General features: G+C 45.4%; 1 protein-coding gene across 1 annotated transcript; it reads left to right on the top strand.

The window, feature by feature from the left end:
* Positions 1-9,467: 9,467 nt before the first annotated feature.
* On the top strand, positions 9,468-19,430 carry LOC142257890 (carbohydrate sulfotransferase 9-like). Its single transcript, XM_075330160.1, has 2 exons — positions 9,468-9,592; positions 18,388-19,430. Exons 1-2 carry the CDS (start codon positions 9,493-9,495, stop codon positions 19,230-19,232), a joined length of 945 nt encoding a protein of 314 aa, XP_075186275.1. The 5' UTR covers positions 9,468-9,492; the 3' UTR covers positions 19,233-19,430.
* Positions 19,431-20,900: the final 1,470 nt, after the last annotated feature.

Below are 20,900 nucleotides of genomic sequence, written 5' to 3'. Positions count from 1 at the left end.
GAAGGCTGCAGTCCGATGAGAGTAGTAGTCAGGCAGGGTCAAACCAGGAATAGCAGAACAGCAACAGAATCGGCAGGCAGTGACGTAGTCAGTAAACGTAGCAGAGGTCAGATCTGGGTCGGGCAGCAAGGTACAAAAACAGTAGGCAGAAGGGTAGTCAAAACACGCAGAAGTCAACACACAGGAATCACCAAACAAAATAGGATGTAACAGGAGCCAGGAAAATCAGAACTATCTCTGGCAGTAATCATGTGACAGGAGGGGAAATAAGAAAGGTGTGGTGTCTTCCCATTGACTGTAGCTGAACGCTGGCAACTTCAGCTGGAAGACACATGCCACCCACAGTCAGCCAGCGGTACTGCAGATCCCAAGCTAACCCAGCCCAGTGGATGATCGGAGCCTGCGCCCACTGGTGCCGCTGGCATCGACTTCTCTCCCATCACCAGCACCATCCACGGGAGGAACACGGCGTCGCCTGCCGATCGGAGCTGAAGTCACTGGAGCAGACTCCGGCGGTGACGTAACAAGTGGCCGCTGATTGAGCACAGTACTGACGTAAAAAAAATCATGTGAATCTCAGGAGACCAAGTGCCAACATCGCTGGAAAAGTGCCTGCACCGGAGGCGAGTATAGGCTGTTTTTCTTTTAAGAGCGGGAATATAGCTATGGAGATGGGGTTGTCCAATTATTGAACAACCCCTTTTAATTTTTGCACAGACATTGACTTAAAAGCAAATCCATTGTCTTTAGGGAACACGATGATTCGATAACTGACACGTGACCTCCTTAGGTACAATCAGTCTACACTTAAAACAAGGAAGCAAGAAGGAATGTCATCCTGTCATCATGTCATGTCGATGTAGCCATTGTACTATTGTTAATTCAAATAATAAAAATCATTAATAAATTATTAAACAGAAATCAATAAAAGGCAAATGTGCCAAGCATTTAAACACCACAAACAGCTCATGTATATAAACTATGAGAGAATACATGACATTTTGTTCTTATATAAACCATCCTGTCTTATCACTGAATGATGTCATCCTCAGCTAACACTGATGGGTGGGGCAGTTTCACATTTCTACACACACCTCTGCTGCTCTTATTGGTGCATGGTAATTTCTTTGTTTGAGGTACTATATAAGCTAGTCACATGATGTAATAAAGCTGAAACTTTCAGTACACCATAGAAGTGTGTGCTGTATTGATTTCTCCAAGCTCTTGTAAAACAAATCTTATTCATTTGGAGTTCCAATGGCATAGAAGCAGAGTATTTCGCTCACAGACATAGCTCATTCATTAATTAAAAATAACAGAGAGCACAAGAGAGTGGTGTTTTAATGCCGCGCCAATAGATCACTTCAGATGATGTTCAGACCAGTGTTACTTTATTGTTTTCCAGGTCAACGCGTTTCTGGGGCATCTGCCCCCTTCATCAGGACCACCAAAGAAACAGATAACATCCAATCTCATTGGTCATCTGTTTCTTTGGGAGATTGGATGTTATCTGTTTCTTTGGTGGTCCTGATGAAGGGGGCAGATGCCCCAGAAACGCGTTGACCTGGAAAACAATAAAGTAACACTGGTCTGAACATCATCTGAAGTGATCTATTGGCGCGGCATTAAAACACCACTCTCTTGTGCTCTCTGTTATCTACCGTTTTGGTGGCTGCAGCCTTGGATTGTGTGATACATGCGATTACAGTAGTTGTGGCTTCTCACAACTACATCTGGTGAGTAGTTTCACTCCCCCACCCCCACCCCTCACATATTGGGGTAAGACCCTATGCGCTTGTTTTTCCACAGCTTTTTCTCCGTATTAATTAAAAATAAACATAGCAAATAAGTGTAATTTTATTATACTCAAGTCACAGTTTTTATGTATCAAAATCCACAATAGACGACCTCAAAAGCTGCAAGATGAAGGTTTTACAATGACCCTCACAGTGCCCTTATCTAAACACCATTGAAAATGTGCAGTTAGATCTCAAAAGAGCAGTGCATCCAAGATGAGCCAGGAATCTCACAGAACTGGAAGACGAGCCAGGAATCTCACATAACTGGAAGACTTTTCCAAGGAAGAATGGATGAAAATCCTTCAAACAAGAATTAATAGGCTAACAGATGCCTGAGACCCACCCACGCCTGTTAACCCTTTAGATTGCACTGTCAAACACTGGCAGCGCGATTTAAATGGCCATTTACCCGCTGCTCTCAGCGGCCTTGTGATGCGATCACAGGGCGCCAACGTGTTGCCAAGGTACCGCGGGGTCAGCTGATGATCCCTGACGCTGCCATGACTAATTTCAGGTGAGAGCCTACAGAACGTCGGCACTCACAGGAGATGAGCATTTCTGCTGATCAGAGCAATGCTGCGCTGATCATCAAAAATGCACAGGTAATCGAAAAGTGCATTGATAAAGTCCCCTAGGGGGGCTGATGAAATAAATAAAAAATGTAAAAAAAAAGTTTGAAAAACAAAAAACAACTAAAAGTTCAAATCACCCCCCTTTCGCCCCACTGAAAATAAAAGTTAAAAAAAAAATTAAAAATACACATATTTGGTATCACCGAGTTCAGAAATTCCCAATCAAAATATAATATCAATTAATCTGATGTGTACACAGTGTAGCAAGAAATTCCAAATGCCAAAATTAAGTTTTTTGGTCGCCACAACATTTTTTAATCTGCAATAACAGGCCATCAAAACGTAGCATCTGCACCAAAATGGTATAATTAAAAACATAAGCTGTCACTCAGCCCCAGATCTCGAAAGATGAGAAAACTACGGGTCTCGGAAAATGGCGACAAAAGCGCAATTCTTTCTTTTTACAAACTTCTGAAATTTATTTACCCCTTAGATAAAATTAAAAGTATACATGTTGGTATCTACGAACTTGTACTGAGGTGAGGCATTATACTGACACGTCAATTTTACCATATAGTAAACGTGGTAAATAAACGACCCCAAAACAACAATGCAATTGCACTTTTTTCTAAGCTAGTCCAACTTTTCCAGTCGCTCATCATACGGGAGGACTTCCATTTCTTTTAATAATCTAGTTGCCTGCATTTTAATTGTTTCTAACTTCCAAATATCCTATTTAAAATGTGGAGCTCAAAACTGGATCCCATAATCTAGATGGGGATTTATAGAGGGTAACAATTTAATGGGACTCATTAAAAGCGTTTTTTTACGTCAACGCTATGAGCTTCCTCCATATCGCCAGATTCCTTCCTTCTCTTGCTATTGGACTTTCAGCCCAGACCAGGGCACGAACCTATGAGGGTGAATGGTAAGCTGATTTATCTCTCAATTTTAGGGAAGGTGCTGCCACCAGTGCTGCTAGACAGCTTAGCTAGGGGTTTAATGATAGGTAGTTGAGATACATAGGAGAGCAATAGTGTAGAATAGGGACATACAGTGTAGGGAAAGCTGTGTGCCACAAATCGGCATTTCATGATAGAAATAGTGATTGCTACATGTCAGTGCCTGCTAAAGAGTTGCCAGTGAACTATCTAAATAGGTATTGCTATTTATTACTGCCTTCTCAAAATTACGCATTGAACCACATTTCTAGGAATTGTTCGTTAGTAGTGAATGCTGTAAATTTGCTAGTGAAGTAGTTAAATAGGTCTTGGTACTTTTGAGTGCCTGCTCCAAATTACACAGTGAGCCAAATTTCAAAGTATTGCTACTTAATATTGCCTGCTCCAAATTATGCATTGAAACACATTTATAGGTATTATTACTTAGCAATGCCTGCTGTAAATGTGCTCGTGAAGTAGTTAAATAGGTCTTGGCACTTTTGAGTGCCCGCTCCAAATTACACAGCCAAATTTCTAGGTCTTGCTACTTAATACTGCCTGCTCCAAATTATGCATTGAACCCATTTCTAGGTATTGTTAGTTAGTAATGCTTGCTGTAAATTTGCTAGTGAAGTAGTTAAATAGGTCTTGGCACTTTTGAGTGCCTGCTCCAAATTACGCAGTGAGCCAAATTTCTAGGTATTGCTACTTAATACTGCCTGCTCCAAATTATGCATTGAACCACATTTCTAGGAATTGTAAGTTAGTGATGCCTGCTGTAAATTTGCTAGTGGACTAGCTAAATAGGTCTTGTCACTTTTGAGTGCCTGCTCCAAATTATGCAGTGAACCAAATTTCTAGGTATTGTTACATATTACTGCCTGCTCCAAATTGCATATTGGATGGGTTTCCAAGTTGTGCCTTTTCTGTACTGGCAGAGGTGTGGGAGCAAGAGGCTTAATCTTGCTACTAATCTCACTTTTTATATTTAAAAATGAAATACCAAGCCACATCCCATATGTTGTATGGACCATACCTCCCTTCTGTGCAAAGACACTATGGGGAAATAAAGGGGGGAGGGGAGGGTAATTGATGCCACTATGTTGCTGTCTGCCTGAAAGGTTTTTAAATCTCAAGGCTCCAAGATGGGTCTCCTAGTTGTGCCTTGTCTGTACTGGCAGCAGTTTTGGAGCAAGAGGCCTAATCCTGTCACTCGTCCACCTTTTGGTTTTTAAAATTGAAATGCCAGGCTACATTCTGTGTGTTGCATGGACCATACCTCCCTGCTATGCATAGACACTGTGGGGAAATGGGGGGGAATTGATTCCATTGTCCTGCCGTCTGCCTGAAATGTTTTTAAATATCAAAACTCCAAGATGGGTCTCAAAGGTGTGTCTTGTCTGTACTGGAAGGGGTGTGGGATCACCAGCCCTATACCTGTCTCCCATCCACCTTAATATTTCTTATGTCAATAGTCTAGGAAGCTAATGACTATGCCAAAAACAGCGGGGCTGCACTGTAAAATGTATTTTTGCTGTTTTGGAATCTTTTCGACCCTCCTAAAAGTGTTTTCTCTGCTTAGGTTTGGCTTCCCATTGAATCCAATGGGGCTCGAAAAGTTTCAGCTTTGGTTTCAGCGAACATAGCATTTGTTTGGCCAGGCTCGGCGAACCGAGCATTGAAAAGTTTGCTCATCTCTACTTGTAACCAGAATACCAAAGTCTTTTTCCTGTTCTGTAGTCCCAAGTTTACTTGCATTTAATATACAGTGCCTACAAGTAGTATTCAACCCCCTGCAGATTTAGCAGGTTTGATAAGATGCAAATAAGTTAGAGCATGCAAACTTCAAACAAGAGCAGGATTTATTGACAGATGCATAAATCTTACAAACCAACAAGTTATGTTGCTCAGTTAAATTTTAATAAATTTTCAACATAAAAGTGTGGGTCAATTATTATTCAACCCCTAGGTTTAATATTTTGTGGAATAGCCCTTGTTTGCAATTACAGCTAATAATCATCTTTTTATAAGACCTGATCAGGCCGGCACAGGTCTCTGGAGTTATCTTGGCCCATTCCTCCATGCAGATCTTCTCCAAGTTATCTAGGTTCTTTGGGTGTCTCATGTGGACTTTAATCTTGAGCTCCTTCCACAAGTTTTCAATTGGGTTAAGGTCAGGAGACTGACTAGGCCACTGTAACACCTTGATTTTTTCCCTCTTGAACCAGGCCTTGGTTTTCTTGGCTGTGTGCTTTGGGTCGTTGTCTTGTTGGAAGATGAAATGACGACCCATCTTAAGATCCTTGATGGAGGAGCGGAGGTTCTTGGCCAAAATCTCCAGGTAGGCCGTGCTATCCATCTTCCCATGGATGCGGACCAGATGGCAAGGCCCCTTGGCTGAGAAACAGTCCCACAGCATGATACTGCCACCACCATGCTTGACTGTAGGGATGGTATTCTTGGGGTCGTATGCAGTGCTATCCAGTCTCCAAACGTCACGTGTGTGGTTGGCACCAAGGATCTCGATCTTGGTCTCATCAGACCAGAGAACCTTGAACCAGTCTGTCTCAGAGTCCTCCAAGTGATCATGAGCAAACTGTAGACGAGCCTTGACATGACGCTTTGAAAGTAAATGTACCTTATGGGCTCGTCTGGAACGGAGACCATTGCGGTGGAGTACGTTACTTATGGTATTGACTGAAACCAATGTCCCCACTGCCATGAGATCTTCCCGGAGCTCCTTCCTTGTTGTCCTTGGGTTAGCCTTGACTCTTCGGCCAAGCCTGGCCTCGGCACGGGTGGAAACTTTCAAAGGCTGTCCAGGCCGTGGAAGGCTAACAGTAGTTCCATAAGTCTTCCACTTCTGGATGGTGCTCCCAACAGTGGAGACAGGTAGGCCGAACTCCTTGGAAAGGGTTTTGTACCCCTTGTCAGCCTTGTGACCCTTCACGATCTTGTCTCTGATGGCCTTGGAATGCTCCTTTGTCTTTCCCATGTTGACCAAGTATGAGTGCGGTCCCGTGCCCTGGGTGCTCTTTAATGGGGTGTATTTACAGGGGAGATTAAAGTAGTTTGTGTGACGCCACCTGCGGGTTGCGGTTAGGATGGTGGAACCGCCGCTGCTGAGTACATTATCCCCAGGGCTGGTGGTAATGGCAGCTGTGGTGGTAGGACCTTCGCAGGTAGGGCTGAGCCTGGGAGATGTATGATGGAATAATAAGGGAGGCCAGACCGTGGGTTGTAGTTAACAGTCTCTACTCACTATTGACCCTTGGACGGCTGGGTCAGGTCCCTGTGTTTCCGGTGCCAGTTGATGACTCGGTTGCTCTGTCCCCGGCCCCCTCAGTTTGGTTGGATCCCCATAGCATGGAGCGATTTGGGGCCCGACTGTCCCTTTTTGTGGTAGTCTCCTTTCCATACGGTGGATAGTGTGGACCCTGTAGGGCTGGTCTGTGTCCCGGACCCTGATCCTTGCTTTACTCCTGGTGCCCCCGAATCTGTGGGTCAGTGAGGTCCATGAAGGTCCCCTCACTGTGCAGGTATTTGCCAGGCCGTCTGAAACTGTCACCTGACCTAGGGCCCTGTGCCCCGTTTATTATCTGGTCCCAGCGGTACTCGGGTGTACCTGCCCTGGCGACCACTCTCCTGTGCCCCCAGACCACCGTTACATGACCCAGCTCTAGGCACGTGTTTCCACTTTCACTTTCTACTCTCACTTCCTACTCTAGACTGACTGCTGTCCCCTCACACCAGGTTGTCTATTCCTACGGTCTGGGTCCACCATCTAGGTGGCCATCCCCTTGTATCTGACTAACCAATTACCCCTGGTGTGGAGTGGTAACTAGGATTTTGGTGTGTCTAGGTGTTGCTGGCACTTGTGTACCAGGTCCCTGAGTGGCTCAGGAGCGCTACAGTCATATTAATTCATAAATCAATAGTACACGTGAAAATAACCAATTTAGTAATATGTCTTATCAGAGAAATATGCTTCTTTCTCATCCTGGATAAATTTTTCCCTTTCAAATCTTGGGTAAAATCTATAATGAATACATATTCTCAGATTTTCTCATTACTGAGATAGGAGATGGCAGTTGGTGCTCAAAACGTTCTATGGAGAACGGTCGTTCTGGGTTGAAGTTACAGCAGTTTGTGTGTGTCTGTCACTAGTGCCTCCCTCCATAGAGTTGGAAAAAAACAAAAACTGCCATCTCTTAAAGAGTTAATCCGCTACTTTTACATTGATGACCTATCTTTAGGATAGGTCATCAATGTCTGATCGGCTGACGTCCGACACCAGGCACCCCCGCCAATCAACTGTTCTTGGTGCCAGAGGCAGCAGCAGAAAACCTAAAATGATCAGGTCTGGAGCTGCTCCATCTTATATATCTTATTTTCTTATAGTAACCGAGACCAGGTATTGCACATCCGCTTATCGATTTGAAAGGGAGGTGGATGTGCAGTACTTGGCCATGGTCGCTATTAGAAGATGGGGCAGCTCCAAAACTAGGCACTTCCGGCTGCCTGCTGCTGCCAACTGAGAATAGGTGATTGGCAAGCCTGTATAGTTTAATACTGGGATCAACAAAGTAGGGGTATGACCTGACAAAACCCGGCCCCTTTCCACCCCACCAGCTTCTCTATATCCTTAAAAAGTAACCAGTAATTATGTTTGTAAACATAAGATATCAATTATACGGCTTGTTCATTACCATATAGTTATAACTAATGTAGATTACTGTAACTAGCAAAGATTTCAAAAGTTTGTTTTCTCAATGAAGACCAGCAAAAAATAAAAGACCTGTTATAATAAAGGACTAATTGCATTATTTGGGGAATATTTATGTGACGCCCTGGTCTATCAGGTCGTCACAGGGTATTGTGCAATCTGCCCTCCTGCATGATATCCGATCCTCCTTGTTTACGGATCCCTGGCCTGTGGTGTCGCTAAGAACAAGCTAATCAAAATCCTAGAAACACTCTGCACCACACCCACCAGACACACCAGGGGGTAGCCTGAAGGGAATAGGGCTGGCCACGTTGGGGGTTGGTAAGGGGAGGTCAAGAGTGTTAGGAGACAGTCAGTTGAGGAGTGACTCTCAAGAGGAGAGGTCACAAGGAGTTGTGGAGTGACTCTCGTGAGGAGAGGTCAGGGAGCTGGACTCCTCAGTTACTAGGTGGCAGTCGTTGGTCTGGGCCTGGTAGGAGCTGGAACCCCGGTCGCAGGGGACTGTGTCAAGGAGCACGAAACTGCCGAGCAGGGCAGTCGACGGCCTTCAGCTTTTTACTAGCAGGGGCCAGGGCACGACGGGGTACATGGACCCTAGGTCGGGAAGTAGCTTCATGTGTCCTGGTAATTTACCCAACGAGGACGAGGCCTTCAAGACTCGCCCTCCACCCGCTCAAAAATCGGGGGTACTAGCGCAACGAGGGGGATAGGACTTTCCCAAATTATAGTCCAGAAAATCCCAAGCTTGAACCCTGAGAGCAAGCTCACTCCGTTAGCCATACGGGTGAGTGGGACCCGTTCAGTTCCAAGCTGAAAGGGACCAACTGTAGAAGAAGGTGCCAAGATCAAGGTCACGGGCTAACAGGCAACACCATAGGGCACGGGATCCCGGCGTGCTCCCTCCTGGCTACAGAGGTGCTAAGAATTGTGGTTTACAAGTTGTCATTGTCAGCGTTATTGGACTGAATTGGAGTGAATACGCAGTGACCCTTTCCTCCACAACGGTGCTCTCCTCTCACCATCGCCAAGTCTCAGGGCATCATCCCCCTACCCACGGAGGGGTTAAACATCAGGCTGCCATTCCACCGCTACCGGGCGCTCCCAACAGCAGCGGTGGTATCCCACCTTACCACATACCTTAGGTGGCGTCACGGACTACAACCACAAACTCCCCTGTAAATACCCCCTTTTATTTCTGGTGTCTGCGTGACCCCCCCCCCTCTCGGGTCCGGACACCCCTCGAGCCACCACGGATCCGGATCCGAGCAGCAGCCCGGATGCTGGCGCTGGGGCGGTACATTTAGGTAACAGAAATATGAATGGACTGTTCCTGTTAATTATTACTAGAATAATATGAAATGTATTTTACTTATTACTCATTGAAATAAAATGTCTTTTTGTCATTTTAGCATTCAGGGCTGGTGTTATTTTGGAATAATTTACAAAACATCAATATGAAAAAATTCCAACACAAATTATTCCTTATTATCATCTCTTCCGCTCTCTGTGCCTTTGTATTACATTATAAATGGAGCAAACAGAACGTTTTCCTCGGTAAGTGTTTCTTGTCTCATCAGTAAGTGTTTATGGTGATAAAAAAAGCAGTAAAGATTATTAAATCAATATCTAGAGCAGAGCTGCCCAACCTTTCTCACCTAGAGATCCACATTCAGTTCTGAGAGAGGGTCGCGAGCCACATCCAGAAAACCCTGAGAACTGGCATCCATCTCCTGCCCCCCATACCCCACAGTAGTGACACCCATAGCCCCCAAAATAAGTAAAATAACAGACAAAGCCTCCTCACAGAACTCAAAAGGATCAGCTACTGAAATTACAACTGATGCCAGAAAACACAAAGTCTGCACAAAATTGGCAATATCTTCCAAAAGAAAGAATTACATCTAATTTTGGGTTCTTTATATTTCTTTCTACTTGCCACATGCCATATGCCTTCTTCAGGCATATTAATACCAGATACCAGTTGATCAGTTCAGGTTGCCTATCAAACTATTGACTTTGTGCTTGTATGACAATTATTTGAGTTGTCACAAAGTTCTATCTGCCATAAAACACAATGCACATCACAAGCAACATTAAGAGGGAACCCGTCAGGTTCCACAATGCTTTTAAACAGAACCATCCATCAGGATTTTTATATATAAAGTAAAGCCGGTGTGATACTGGCACTAGGATGCTGAATGTAAGCATAGCTTGTGTTCTGAGATTGGAGGTTATATTTCAGAAATATGTGCAAGTAAAGTTCCAGCAATGCACTGTTATTTGATTGACAGGTGCAACAGGGGCAGGAATATGTGGGTTGGGTCTTCTATTTTTTCCCGCTCCTGTCTGCCTGCCTGATCTTCCTCCCTCTGTTTTAGTCATAGACGCTGATTCCGGAGCGTGCGCAGTAGCATTTGTAAGTATTGCAGAAAACTCTTCACTAAGATGGTGTCGGAGTTGGCGCCTGTGCATAGCGCTATCTACGGCTCCATCTTTGTGAACACTCTGTTGTATGTGCTATGTGAGGGCGGCGCATGGCCTCACATTCTCCGCTCACGTTGTGACCGTGGGGGTGCATGCGGTCACAACAGAAGTGGAGATCGCCCCCCAAAATCAGCTCACTGTAGACCGCACCCATAAGAACACGAGCCGCACGCTTCAGAGGAGACTGGACAAAAAATGCAGGAAGACAGAGTGTTCACAAAGATGGCAACGGAGATAGCGCTATGCGGGAATAGACAGCAAGACCCAACCCTCATATTCCTGCCCCTGTTGCACCTGTCAGTTGAATAGTAGTGCATTGATGGAACTTTACTTGCACATATTTCTGAAATAAAACCTCCAATCTCAGAATAAAAGGTATGGTTACATTCAGCCTCCTAGTGCCAGTATAGCCCTGGCTTTACTTTATATATGAAAATCCTGCTGGTTGGTTCCCTTGCTTCTATTAAATTTGTAACCTTAAAGGAGTATTTCTGGTTTCAGAAAGTGATTTCTCCCATCAGCAGCGGATAGTCAGTTAAGTGCAGTTTTCTTGTTTTTAAAAGGATCAGTAGTTTTGAATTTTAAAATTTGAATCTTTTATTTTTTCTCGGGAAACAAGCTACATCCTGCATGTCTATGGGAAGATAGCCATTGACTGAGTAAATGTTTGCCTAAAGGTGGCTTTACACACTACGACATCGCTTTAGCGATGTCGTTGGAGTCACGGAATTTGTGACGCACATCCGGACGCTTTAGCAATGTCGTTGTGTGTGATACCTATGAGCGATTTTGAATCGTCACAAAAACGGTCAAAATCGCTCATCGGTGACATCCCCCCCTCTTCCTAATTATCGTTGCTGATGCTTGGACGATGTAGTTCATCGTTCCTACAGCAGCACACATCGCTATGTGTGACACCGCAGAAACAAGGAACCTCACCTTACCTGCGGCTGCCGGCAATGCGGAAGGAAGGAGGTGGGCGGGATGTTACGTCTCGCTCCTCTCCGCCCCTCCGCTTCGATTGGGTGGTCGCTTAGTGACGTTGCTGTGTCACCGAAACAACTGCCCCCTTAGAAAGGAAGCGGTTCGCCGGTCACAGCAACGTTGCTAGGCAAGTAAGTAGTTTGACGGGTCCACGCAATTTTGTGCGCCACAGGCAGCGATTTGCCCGTGTCGCACAAACGATGGGGGTGGGTACGCACGCTAGCGATATTGGTACCGATATCGCAGCAAGTAAAGCAGCCTTTAGAGCTAATTAAAGTGTCTAAGCACCTTTTACTGTTAAGGCACAGTCACACACAACGACTTACCAGCGATCCCGACAACGATACGACCTGATAAGAATCGCTGGTAAGTCGCTGGGAGGTTGCTGATGAGATGTCACACAGTCAGACCTTACCAACGACTCAGCAATGATACAGGTCACAGTAGCGACCTGTATAACGATCTCTGCAGTCATTGGGACCCTGTCACACAGTGTCAAATACAGCGATGCGTCCTGCCCAGCAGGACATCGCCTTTGAAGAAAATGGTCCAGACCACTCGACAACGACTAGCGATCTCACAGCAGGGGCCTAATCGCTGGTAGGTGTCACACAAAATGAAATCGCTAACGGGATCGTTACTGCGTCACAGAATCTGTGACTCAGCAACTATCTTGTTAGCGATCTCGTTGTGTGTGACAGGGCCTTTAGTTTGAGCAGTCATTAAAGGGAAGGTTTAACATTTTTTATTAGTACTCCTATGTATATAACATCACAGACAAAAATAAAAGCCAACTTTACAAAAATCTGTTAAAGACTTAAAAAAAAGGCCAACTAAAGTAATGAACCTCCCCAAAAAGCAACAAACACACAAAACTAAACAAGAACAAGCGGAAAGGAAATGATGGATCTAGAGTTGAGTGAGTACCTAACTCTTCGTACTCGCTATACTCATAACGAGTACTGTCTAATACTCACTTATTCGTTCCAATTAGCGTGTGCAATGTAAGTCAAAGGGATAAAGTATTAAAGTAACGAGTAACCCAAATGGTGCACTATTTGCTACTCGCACGAATAGTACGGCATTTAGGTTACTCATTCATTTGCGAGTTTTTCCCCATTGACTTGCATTGCACACGCTATTTGGAACGAATATGCGAGTATTAGACAGTACTTGTTATGAGTATAGTGAGTACGAAGAGTTAGGTACTAGATGGATCCATTCAATAGTGTCTATTCATATTATTTGTTTAGCATATTAAGTGAATAGCTAGATGAGGAAAGATGGTTGAATGGCCACAATGGTCACCAGGCCTTATCCAGATGTAATTTTCCTTCTCACAAAAAGTTAGGGATATTTGGTTTTCGGGTGAAATTTCAGAATAGTCCTACAACGCACTTTTCAGGTGAGCTTGATATGACCTTCCCTAAACTTTTGGATGCACATCTCCAAATGTTTCAGCAAAATTCACAACAGGTGTTTGATCCATGAATCGCTCAATACAATTCGGGGTTCAATTACAAATTGGTATTAAACAGTCGTCCTCCTCATGCTGTTCTCATTTTCTTAATTGCTGAATAGTACCTCGCCATTGTGAGGCTTCAAGCAGGATGTTCTCAAATGGAAGTGGCCACACTGATGACCACTTCATTGTGAACAATACTCTTTGGAACCAGATGATGAATGCCACACAATTCCCAGCACATTAAAGAGGGTGAGCAGCATCCAAGTGTCATCTCAGACCATTCAAAACCATTTACATCAGTGTGGTCTGCATGTTAGATGACCTGCAAGGGTACCTGACCATACCACCACACATGGGAGCATCTACACTGGATGAGGCAGCAGTGGGCCTCAGTGCTATTCACTGATGAAAGTTGATTCATGCTGACTAGAAATGATGGCCGCCCATGATGTTAGTGACATCAAAGAGAGTACTATGCATCAGACACTGTTGTCACCAGACGAGCCTTTAGTGATGGTGGTGTTACAGTGTGGGCAGATGTGTTTAGTCAATACAGGACTGCCCTACAGTTTGTAAATGGTACAGTGACAAGCTGTCACAGGTGACAAGGGGAACTACACTGGCCCTAAGGCTTGGGCCCCTGCGCTCACCCTAACACCCGGAAGTACCCTTGAAAGTAGGGAGATCCGGGCCCCCAACCTAGGCCCTATCTCCTGTCTTTGTCCCTGATGATAAGACCCCTCTTCACAACCCACCACCCGGGGGGTTGGGAAGGGACAAGAATAGAAGTCTACAACCATACCGACAAAGACTAACAGGGGTAACAATGACAACAACTCGAACACACGGCAACCACACACAAAGGGGACACTAAAAGTGCTCAAGCGGAAACAACATAAAAGGGGGGGAAGGACAACAGACTACTGGGTAACATCCATACCGTACAACCAGCACACCTAGAACTGCTACAGCAAGCACCAATGCTGCAGCCCACAAAGCAAGTCTCAGAGAGGGATTCGATTCACCAGCTCCTTTCTCCTCCTGCCAAGCTCCCAAATGATGAAAATAACTGGCACCCTCCGGTGGAATAGAGGGTATTTATAGAACCTGGGCATGGTCCCAACCGGAAACACCTGACCAGGAGTCAGGAGCTGCTGGAAGGTAAACTGATGTTAGCCCTCTCCCCCCCAAAGGAAAGGGAATCCATTTAATAAGCAGAGTCTCACAAGATAAAGTGAGACTCTGACCCAGAACCTGTCACAAAACTCTGCAACAGAGGAGAGACCGTGACCCAAGCTCCTACTACTTGAATGATATCATTAATCCAGTCATTGTGCATCAGCATGAACAACACCGGCCTAATTTCATCATTATTAGGGAACAGCTGCTGGAGACTGGGGGACAGGGCTAGACTGGGGGACAGGGCTGGACTGGGACAAAAATTCAGCTCTGGCATTTGGGGGTGCACAGGCCCACTTGTCACGTGGTGAATGTGTAATATTTTTGTGCACTTGTAGGTTGTGTAACACGATCATATAACTGTACAATGCAGATCAATGGGAAGGCTCAGAAGATGCCCGGAGTCTACAACGCGCAGCTTGTCCTTAACAATGGTAAAGAGATGCTGGGAGTTGTTGTTATCAGACTGCGGACCATACAGGAACCACAATAATGATAAGACGCAGGCAATATCACAAATAATCATTTACATCCAGGTACCTTATAGGTGACATCTTCTGAGTCGATCCCATCCCTTTTGTCTCCATGCACTGCAGACGCCATGATGAGGTTTCGTGCCCACCGCTCGTCTCTGAAGACCTCCCTCCTTATTCTTCAACAGCACTTCCCCACACAGCACTTCTAAAAATAAAAGTATCATTATTCTGGCCCATAAATATAAATATCTCCCATACTGTACCCCTGAATAAAAAATTGCTGTGCTTCCTTCAAAAAATATCCCCCACACTGCCCTTATTTAAAATACCCCCCACACTGCCTCGCTCCTTAATATACCCCCACGCTGCCTCTTTCCATAATGTCCCCATACACAGCTTCTCTCCATAATGTCCCCTCCACACTGCTCTCTTTATAATATACCCCCACACTGCCTCTCTCAATTATATCCCCCCATATTGCCCCATTATTATTATTATTACTATTATTATTATTATTATTTATTTATATATTCCCCATAAACTGCTCTTTTGTAATCCCACACACACACACAATACAATGCACCCCCATTACCCCTACACACACAATACAATGCACCCTCCATTACCCTCCACCACACACACACAATACAATGCACCCTCATTACCCTTACACACACACAAACACACACACACACACAGTACAATGCACCCCCCCATCACCCCCTACACACACACACACACAAATACAATGCACCTCCCCATTACCCCCTCCCCACACACAATACAATGCACCTTCCATTACCCCTCCACACACACACACACACACACAATGCAATACACCCCATCACCCCTCCCCCCCACACACACAATACAATGCACCCCCATCACTCCTCCCCCCACACACAATACAATGCAACCTCCATTACCCCCCACACACACAATACTATGCGCCCTCCATTACACCTCCCCCCACACACATACACAATACAATGCACCCTCCATTACCCCTCCCCCCCACACACAATACAATGCACCCCCCATCACCCCCTACACACACACAAATACAATGCACCCCCCATCACCCCCTACACATACAAATACAATGCACCCCACTATCACTCCCTACACACACACACACACACACACACACATACAATGCATTGCCCCATTACCCCCTCCCCCCCACACACACACACACACAATACAATGCACTCCCCATCACCCCTCCCCCCACACACACGCACACACACACACACACACACAAAATACAATGCACCCTCCATTACCCCTCCCCCCACATACACACACAATAACAATACAATGCACCCCTATTACCCCTACACACACAATACAATGCACCCTCCATTACCCCTCCCCCACACACAATACAGTGCACCCCCATTACCCCTACACATACACACAATACAATGCAACCTCCATTACCCCCCCACACACACAATACTATGCGCCCTCTATTACACCTCCCCCCACACACATACACAATACAATGCACCCTCCATTACCCCTCCCCCCACACACAATACAATGCACCCCCCCATCACCCCCTACACACACACAAATACAATGCACCCCCCATCACCCCCTACACATACAAATACAATGCACCCCACCATCACTCCCTACACACACACACACACACACACACACACATACAATGCACTGCCCCATTACCCTCTCCCCCCCACACACACACACAATACAATGCACTCCCCATCAACCCTCCCCCCCCACACACACACACACAATACAATGCACCCTCCATTACCCCTCCCCCCACATACACCCACAATACAATGCACCCCTATTACCCCTACACACACAATACAATGCACCCTCCATTACCCCTCCCCCCACACACACAATACAGTGCACCCCCATTACCCCTACACATACACACAATACAATGCAACCTCCATTACCCCCCCACACACACAATACTATGCGCCCTCCATTACACCTCCCCCCACACACATACACAATACAATGCACCCTCCATTACCCCTCCCCCCACACACAATACAATGCACCCCCCCATCACCCCCTACACACACACAAATACAATGCACCCCCCATCACCCCCTACACATACAAATGCAATGCACCCCACCATCACTCCCTACACACACACACACACACACACACACACATACAATGCACTGCCCCATTACCCCCTCCCCCCCCCCACACTCACACAATACAATGCACTCCCCATCACCCCTCCCCCCCCCCACACACACACACACAATACAATGCACCCTCCATTACCCCTCCCCCCACATACACACACAATACAATGCACCCCTATTACCCCTACACACACAATACAATGCACCCTCCATTACCCCTCCCCCCACACACACAATACAGTGCACCCCCATTACCCCTTCACATACACACACAATACAATGCACCCTGTATTACCCATCCCCCCCACACACACACAATACAATGCACCCTCCATTACTCCTCTCCACACACACGCACACACACATGCACACACACACACAGTACAATGCACCCCCATTATCCCCTCCACACACACAATACAATGCACCTTCCATTACCCCTCCACACACACACACACACACACACACACACAATACAATGCACCCCCATCACCCCTCCCCCCCCCACACAATACAATGCACCCCCCATCACTCCCTCCACACACACACACACACACACACAATACAATGCAACCTCCATTACCCCCCCCCACACACACACACAATACTATGCACCCTCCATTACACCTCCTCCCACACACATACACAATACAATGCACCCTCCATTACCCCTCTACTACCCCATCACTACACACTCCTGCCTCCCCCCCTCCCTCGGAATACAGTAACCACCCCTGCCTGTCACAAAGCTCTGTCCCTTCACAAATGTTCCCAGTTATGTGTCCTCAGCCCCTCCCCACTCATCCCCATTAATTAAACCTGTCTCTTCGGCTCCTCCATGGAGCGCTTACCTGTGTGGTGCCTGCAGAACTGTGATGACGTCAGCAAGGTGCTGATCTCATCACGTTGCTGCACGTCGGGGGCGGGGCCCAGTCCCGGAGCACTGTTCAAATGTATTTACGTCTGAAAGACATAAATACATTTGAATAGGAAGGAGGAAGTTGCGGTCACCAGCACCGACACCGCCGCGCTCCTCAGCAGTGTGTGCATGCCGGGCACACGCTCATACAGCAGAGACGGCACAGCACCCTGACTCCTGCTGCAGCTAGTGTGCCCGGCATGCACACACTGCCGAGGAGCGCGGCGGTGACTGCAGATACAGCGGCCCACTACAGGCACTGGCCCACTACAGGGATCGGCCCATCTGGCATTTGCCAGAATTGCTCTATGGTCAGTCCGGGCCTGCTGGGGGACTCCAAATGGAGCAGGTGCACTTTCTCCAGACCTGAATCCCATAAAAAACACATGGGCTCAGCTGAGTCACGTGTAGAGGCCGTACCTCTGTACCCCAGAACCTTAGCGACCTGAGGGCTGACCTCCAAGAAGAGTGGGATGCCATGCCTCCACAGACAATAACTCTACTTGCGAACAGCAGGAGACGTCATTGTCAGCTGTAATTGATAGTCAAAGCCATATAACAACTTGTTAACACATTGACATTTTGGGGGGTATACCACAACTGTTGTTGGCTTTTGTTTCAATAAGTTGTTTGAGATGAGGAAATCACCATTGCTGACCGACTGTTTTTTTTATTGTTTGGGGGTTTTTTTGCAGGTAATCCACAATATTCAGCACTGGAGGCTCAGGAAAGCAGGAAATCGAATATAAGAACTGTCTGCGTGAAAAACAATCTCAACCATTCGTCCATTCCATTGACCTATAAAGTATTAGATCAGCTCTATGTGGAACACAGCCATAAATTCATATACTGTGAGGTGCCCAAAGTGGGCTGCTCTAATTGGAAGAGAATAATCCTATTATTGAATGACTCTACTGGCCTGACTCCAGACAAACTCAGACATTACAATGTACATACCTCCAAAGAACTCAAAAGGTTGAGCTCATATCCTCCGTCTCGTCAGAAAGAGCTTCTAGCAAAATATACTAAAGTGATGTTCACTCGGGATCCCATGGAGAGAGTTGTTTCGGCCTACAGAGACAAGTTTCTCCATGAAGATGATGTTTACTACAGTAAAACCATTGCAAATATGATCAGAAAATCACTTGGGATTCAATCTAAAAGAAGGTTTTCTTTTGAAGAGTTTGCTACCTTCATTACGACTGAAAATCCATACAATAGAGACATTCACTGGAGGCCAATGTATGAGCTCTGTGATCCATGTAATATCCAATATGATTTTATTGGCAAGTTTGAAACTGTAACACAAGATTCAGATTTTGTTTTAAAAGCCATAAGGGCTCCTGAAAATTTGAAATACCCCACAAAGAAACATCACAATGATGACCCCCGTACAAATTATAACATAACCTTACAGTACCTGGACATGCTTTCTCCGATTCTCTTTAAGAAACTGATGAGCGTTTACAGCCTTGACTTCTCCATGTTTGATTATAGTTATTATTATGCTACTATTTCTAAACTCCCTAAAACAACCTAAGGGTGAGTTCACACTTGGAATGTTGAAAATACAACCTTGCTGTCCCTATGCTACTTAGGACCTTGACTAGTTGCAAGGGCGTTAGTTTCCAAGACTAGTCTCCCCTCTTTCCATATTATCACGCCCCTGTGGGTGTAATAACATGATTTCCATGAGCTGGTGTCACCGCCTGATCCTAGAATACCTATGCATACTCATTTCGTCCACGTCAGTGCACCTTAGGGTACAGTTCCCCTTGTGCAGAGCTTGTGGTGCAAGAGCATCGGAAGCGATATGCCAATGACCCTCTGCTGCAAGCATCAGCCGAGGTTCATGCGACTGTGATGCGATCTTGCAATTGCATCACAGGTGCGGAGAAGGGGGGGGCACTTTCTCCCCATCTCCTCTGCTGCCTGTCTCTACATATATTGCACTGCACTCGGATGACGGGCGAGTGCAGTGCGATGTTTCACACACTACCATAGACTTGTATGGTGCAAAACTTAGCATGCTGTGATTCATTCCGCATGCCGCTATGCATGAGAAATCAATCACAGATGGACACTGCCGCATAGTTGTGCACTAGTGCGAGTGCAGTCTGATATTTTATTGGATTGCACTCGCTCGTGCAAATCTCAAGTGGAACCGTACCCTTAGAAGCAGAGTGGACGCTTCCCGGCTTCATTAAGTGCACTGCGGATGACCGTAAGGTCAGAAGACATGTACATGAGCCATTTCTGAAGTTCTGGTCATGCGCTGTGCACCTAATGAAGCCGGAAAGCCTCCACTCTGCTTTTGAGGTGCACTGGTGTGGCCGAAATGAGCCGTGTGTATGCGTGAGATTGCCACAATAGCGTAATAACATGGAAAAAGGTCAGACTAACGCCCCTGCAACTAGTCACAGGTCTATTATCATAGGGAAAACGATGTTTTTAAGTAGTATTTTTAAGCATTTATATTAGTGAATAGGGTTTACAGGGCTGGTTAGGGAGGGAATTTGGGCATACAAATATCAATGCTGCTGGGTTGTAGGGCATGGGGATCTGACAGGCGCCCTTTAATGCACTGTCTTCACTGTACTACAGCAATTTAGCTAAATGTGTTAATACTACATTTGTTTTTTTTTTATATCTCAGAGGAAACCTAGATCAAAAAGGCTGGCTAAAACTTGAACAAATAAAAATGTTTGCAATATAAAAGAAAGAATTGTTGAATATATATATATATATATATATATATATATATATATACACACACTCTGTATATAGATCTCTCTCATCATCTCTCTATGTGTATATATGTATATATATATTATGCCATTCTTGTCTGTTTATCAGCTTTCTCATATACAGCATAAGATGCAAAACAGAAATGAAACGAATCTTTATTACTTATGCATTCCATGTCGATCTCACGCAATATGAGCGACATATAGAGACAGCATAGGACCACACACACTTCTTTGGGTGCCATATTACAACTTTTTACAGCAAGGAGGTAATACAGAGTCGTGGTACAGCTGAGTACATACCGCCTTATAGGTTTTTGGGTTTTTTTATTGCTCTTTGTGTTAATTTATTTATGTATTTGTAAATAGGATGACATAATTTATTTTAAGAACATATGTAATAAAACGTTAAGAACATGCAATGTGTCTGAAAATCTATTTTCAGTTTAAAACCAACTGAA

This window comes from Anomaloglossus baeobatrachus, chromosome 12 (assembly GCF_048569485.1).
Source record: "Anomaloglossus baeobatrachus isolate aAnoBae1 chromosome 12, aAnoBae1.hap1, whole genome shotgun sequence".
In the NCBI taxonomy this organism is placed as follows: Eukaryota; Metazoa; Chordata; class Amphibia; order Anura; family Aromobatidae; genus Anomaloglossus; species Anomaloglossus baeobatrachus.
Note: the sequence above shows the minus strand (reverse complement) of the source record. Positions and strands in the feature narration are given on the sequence as shown.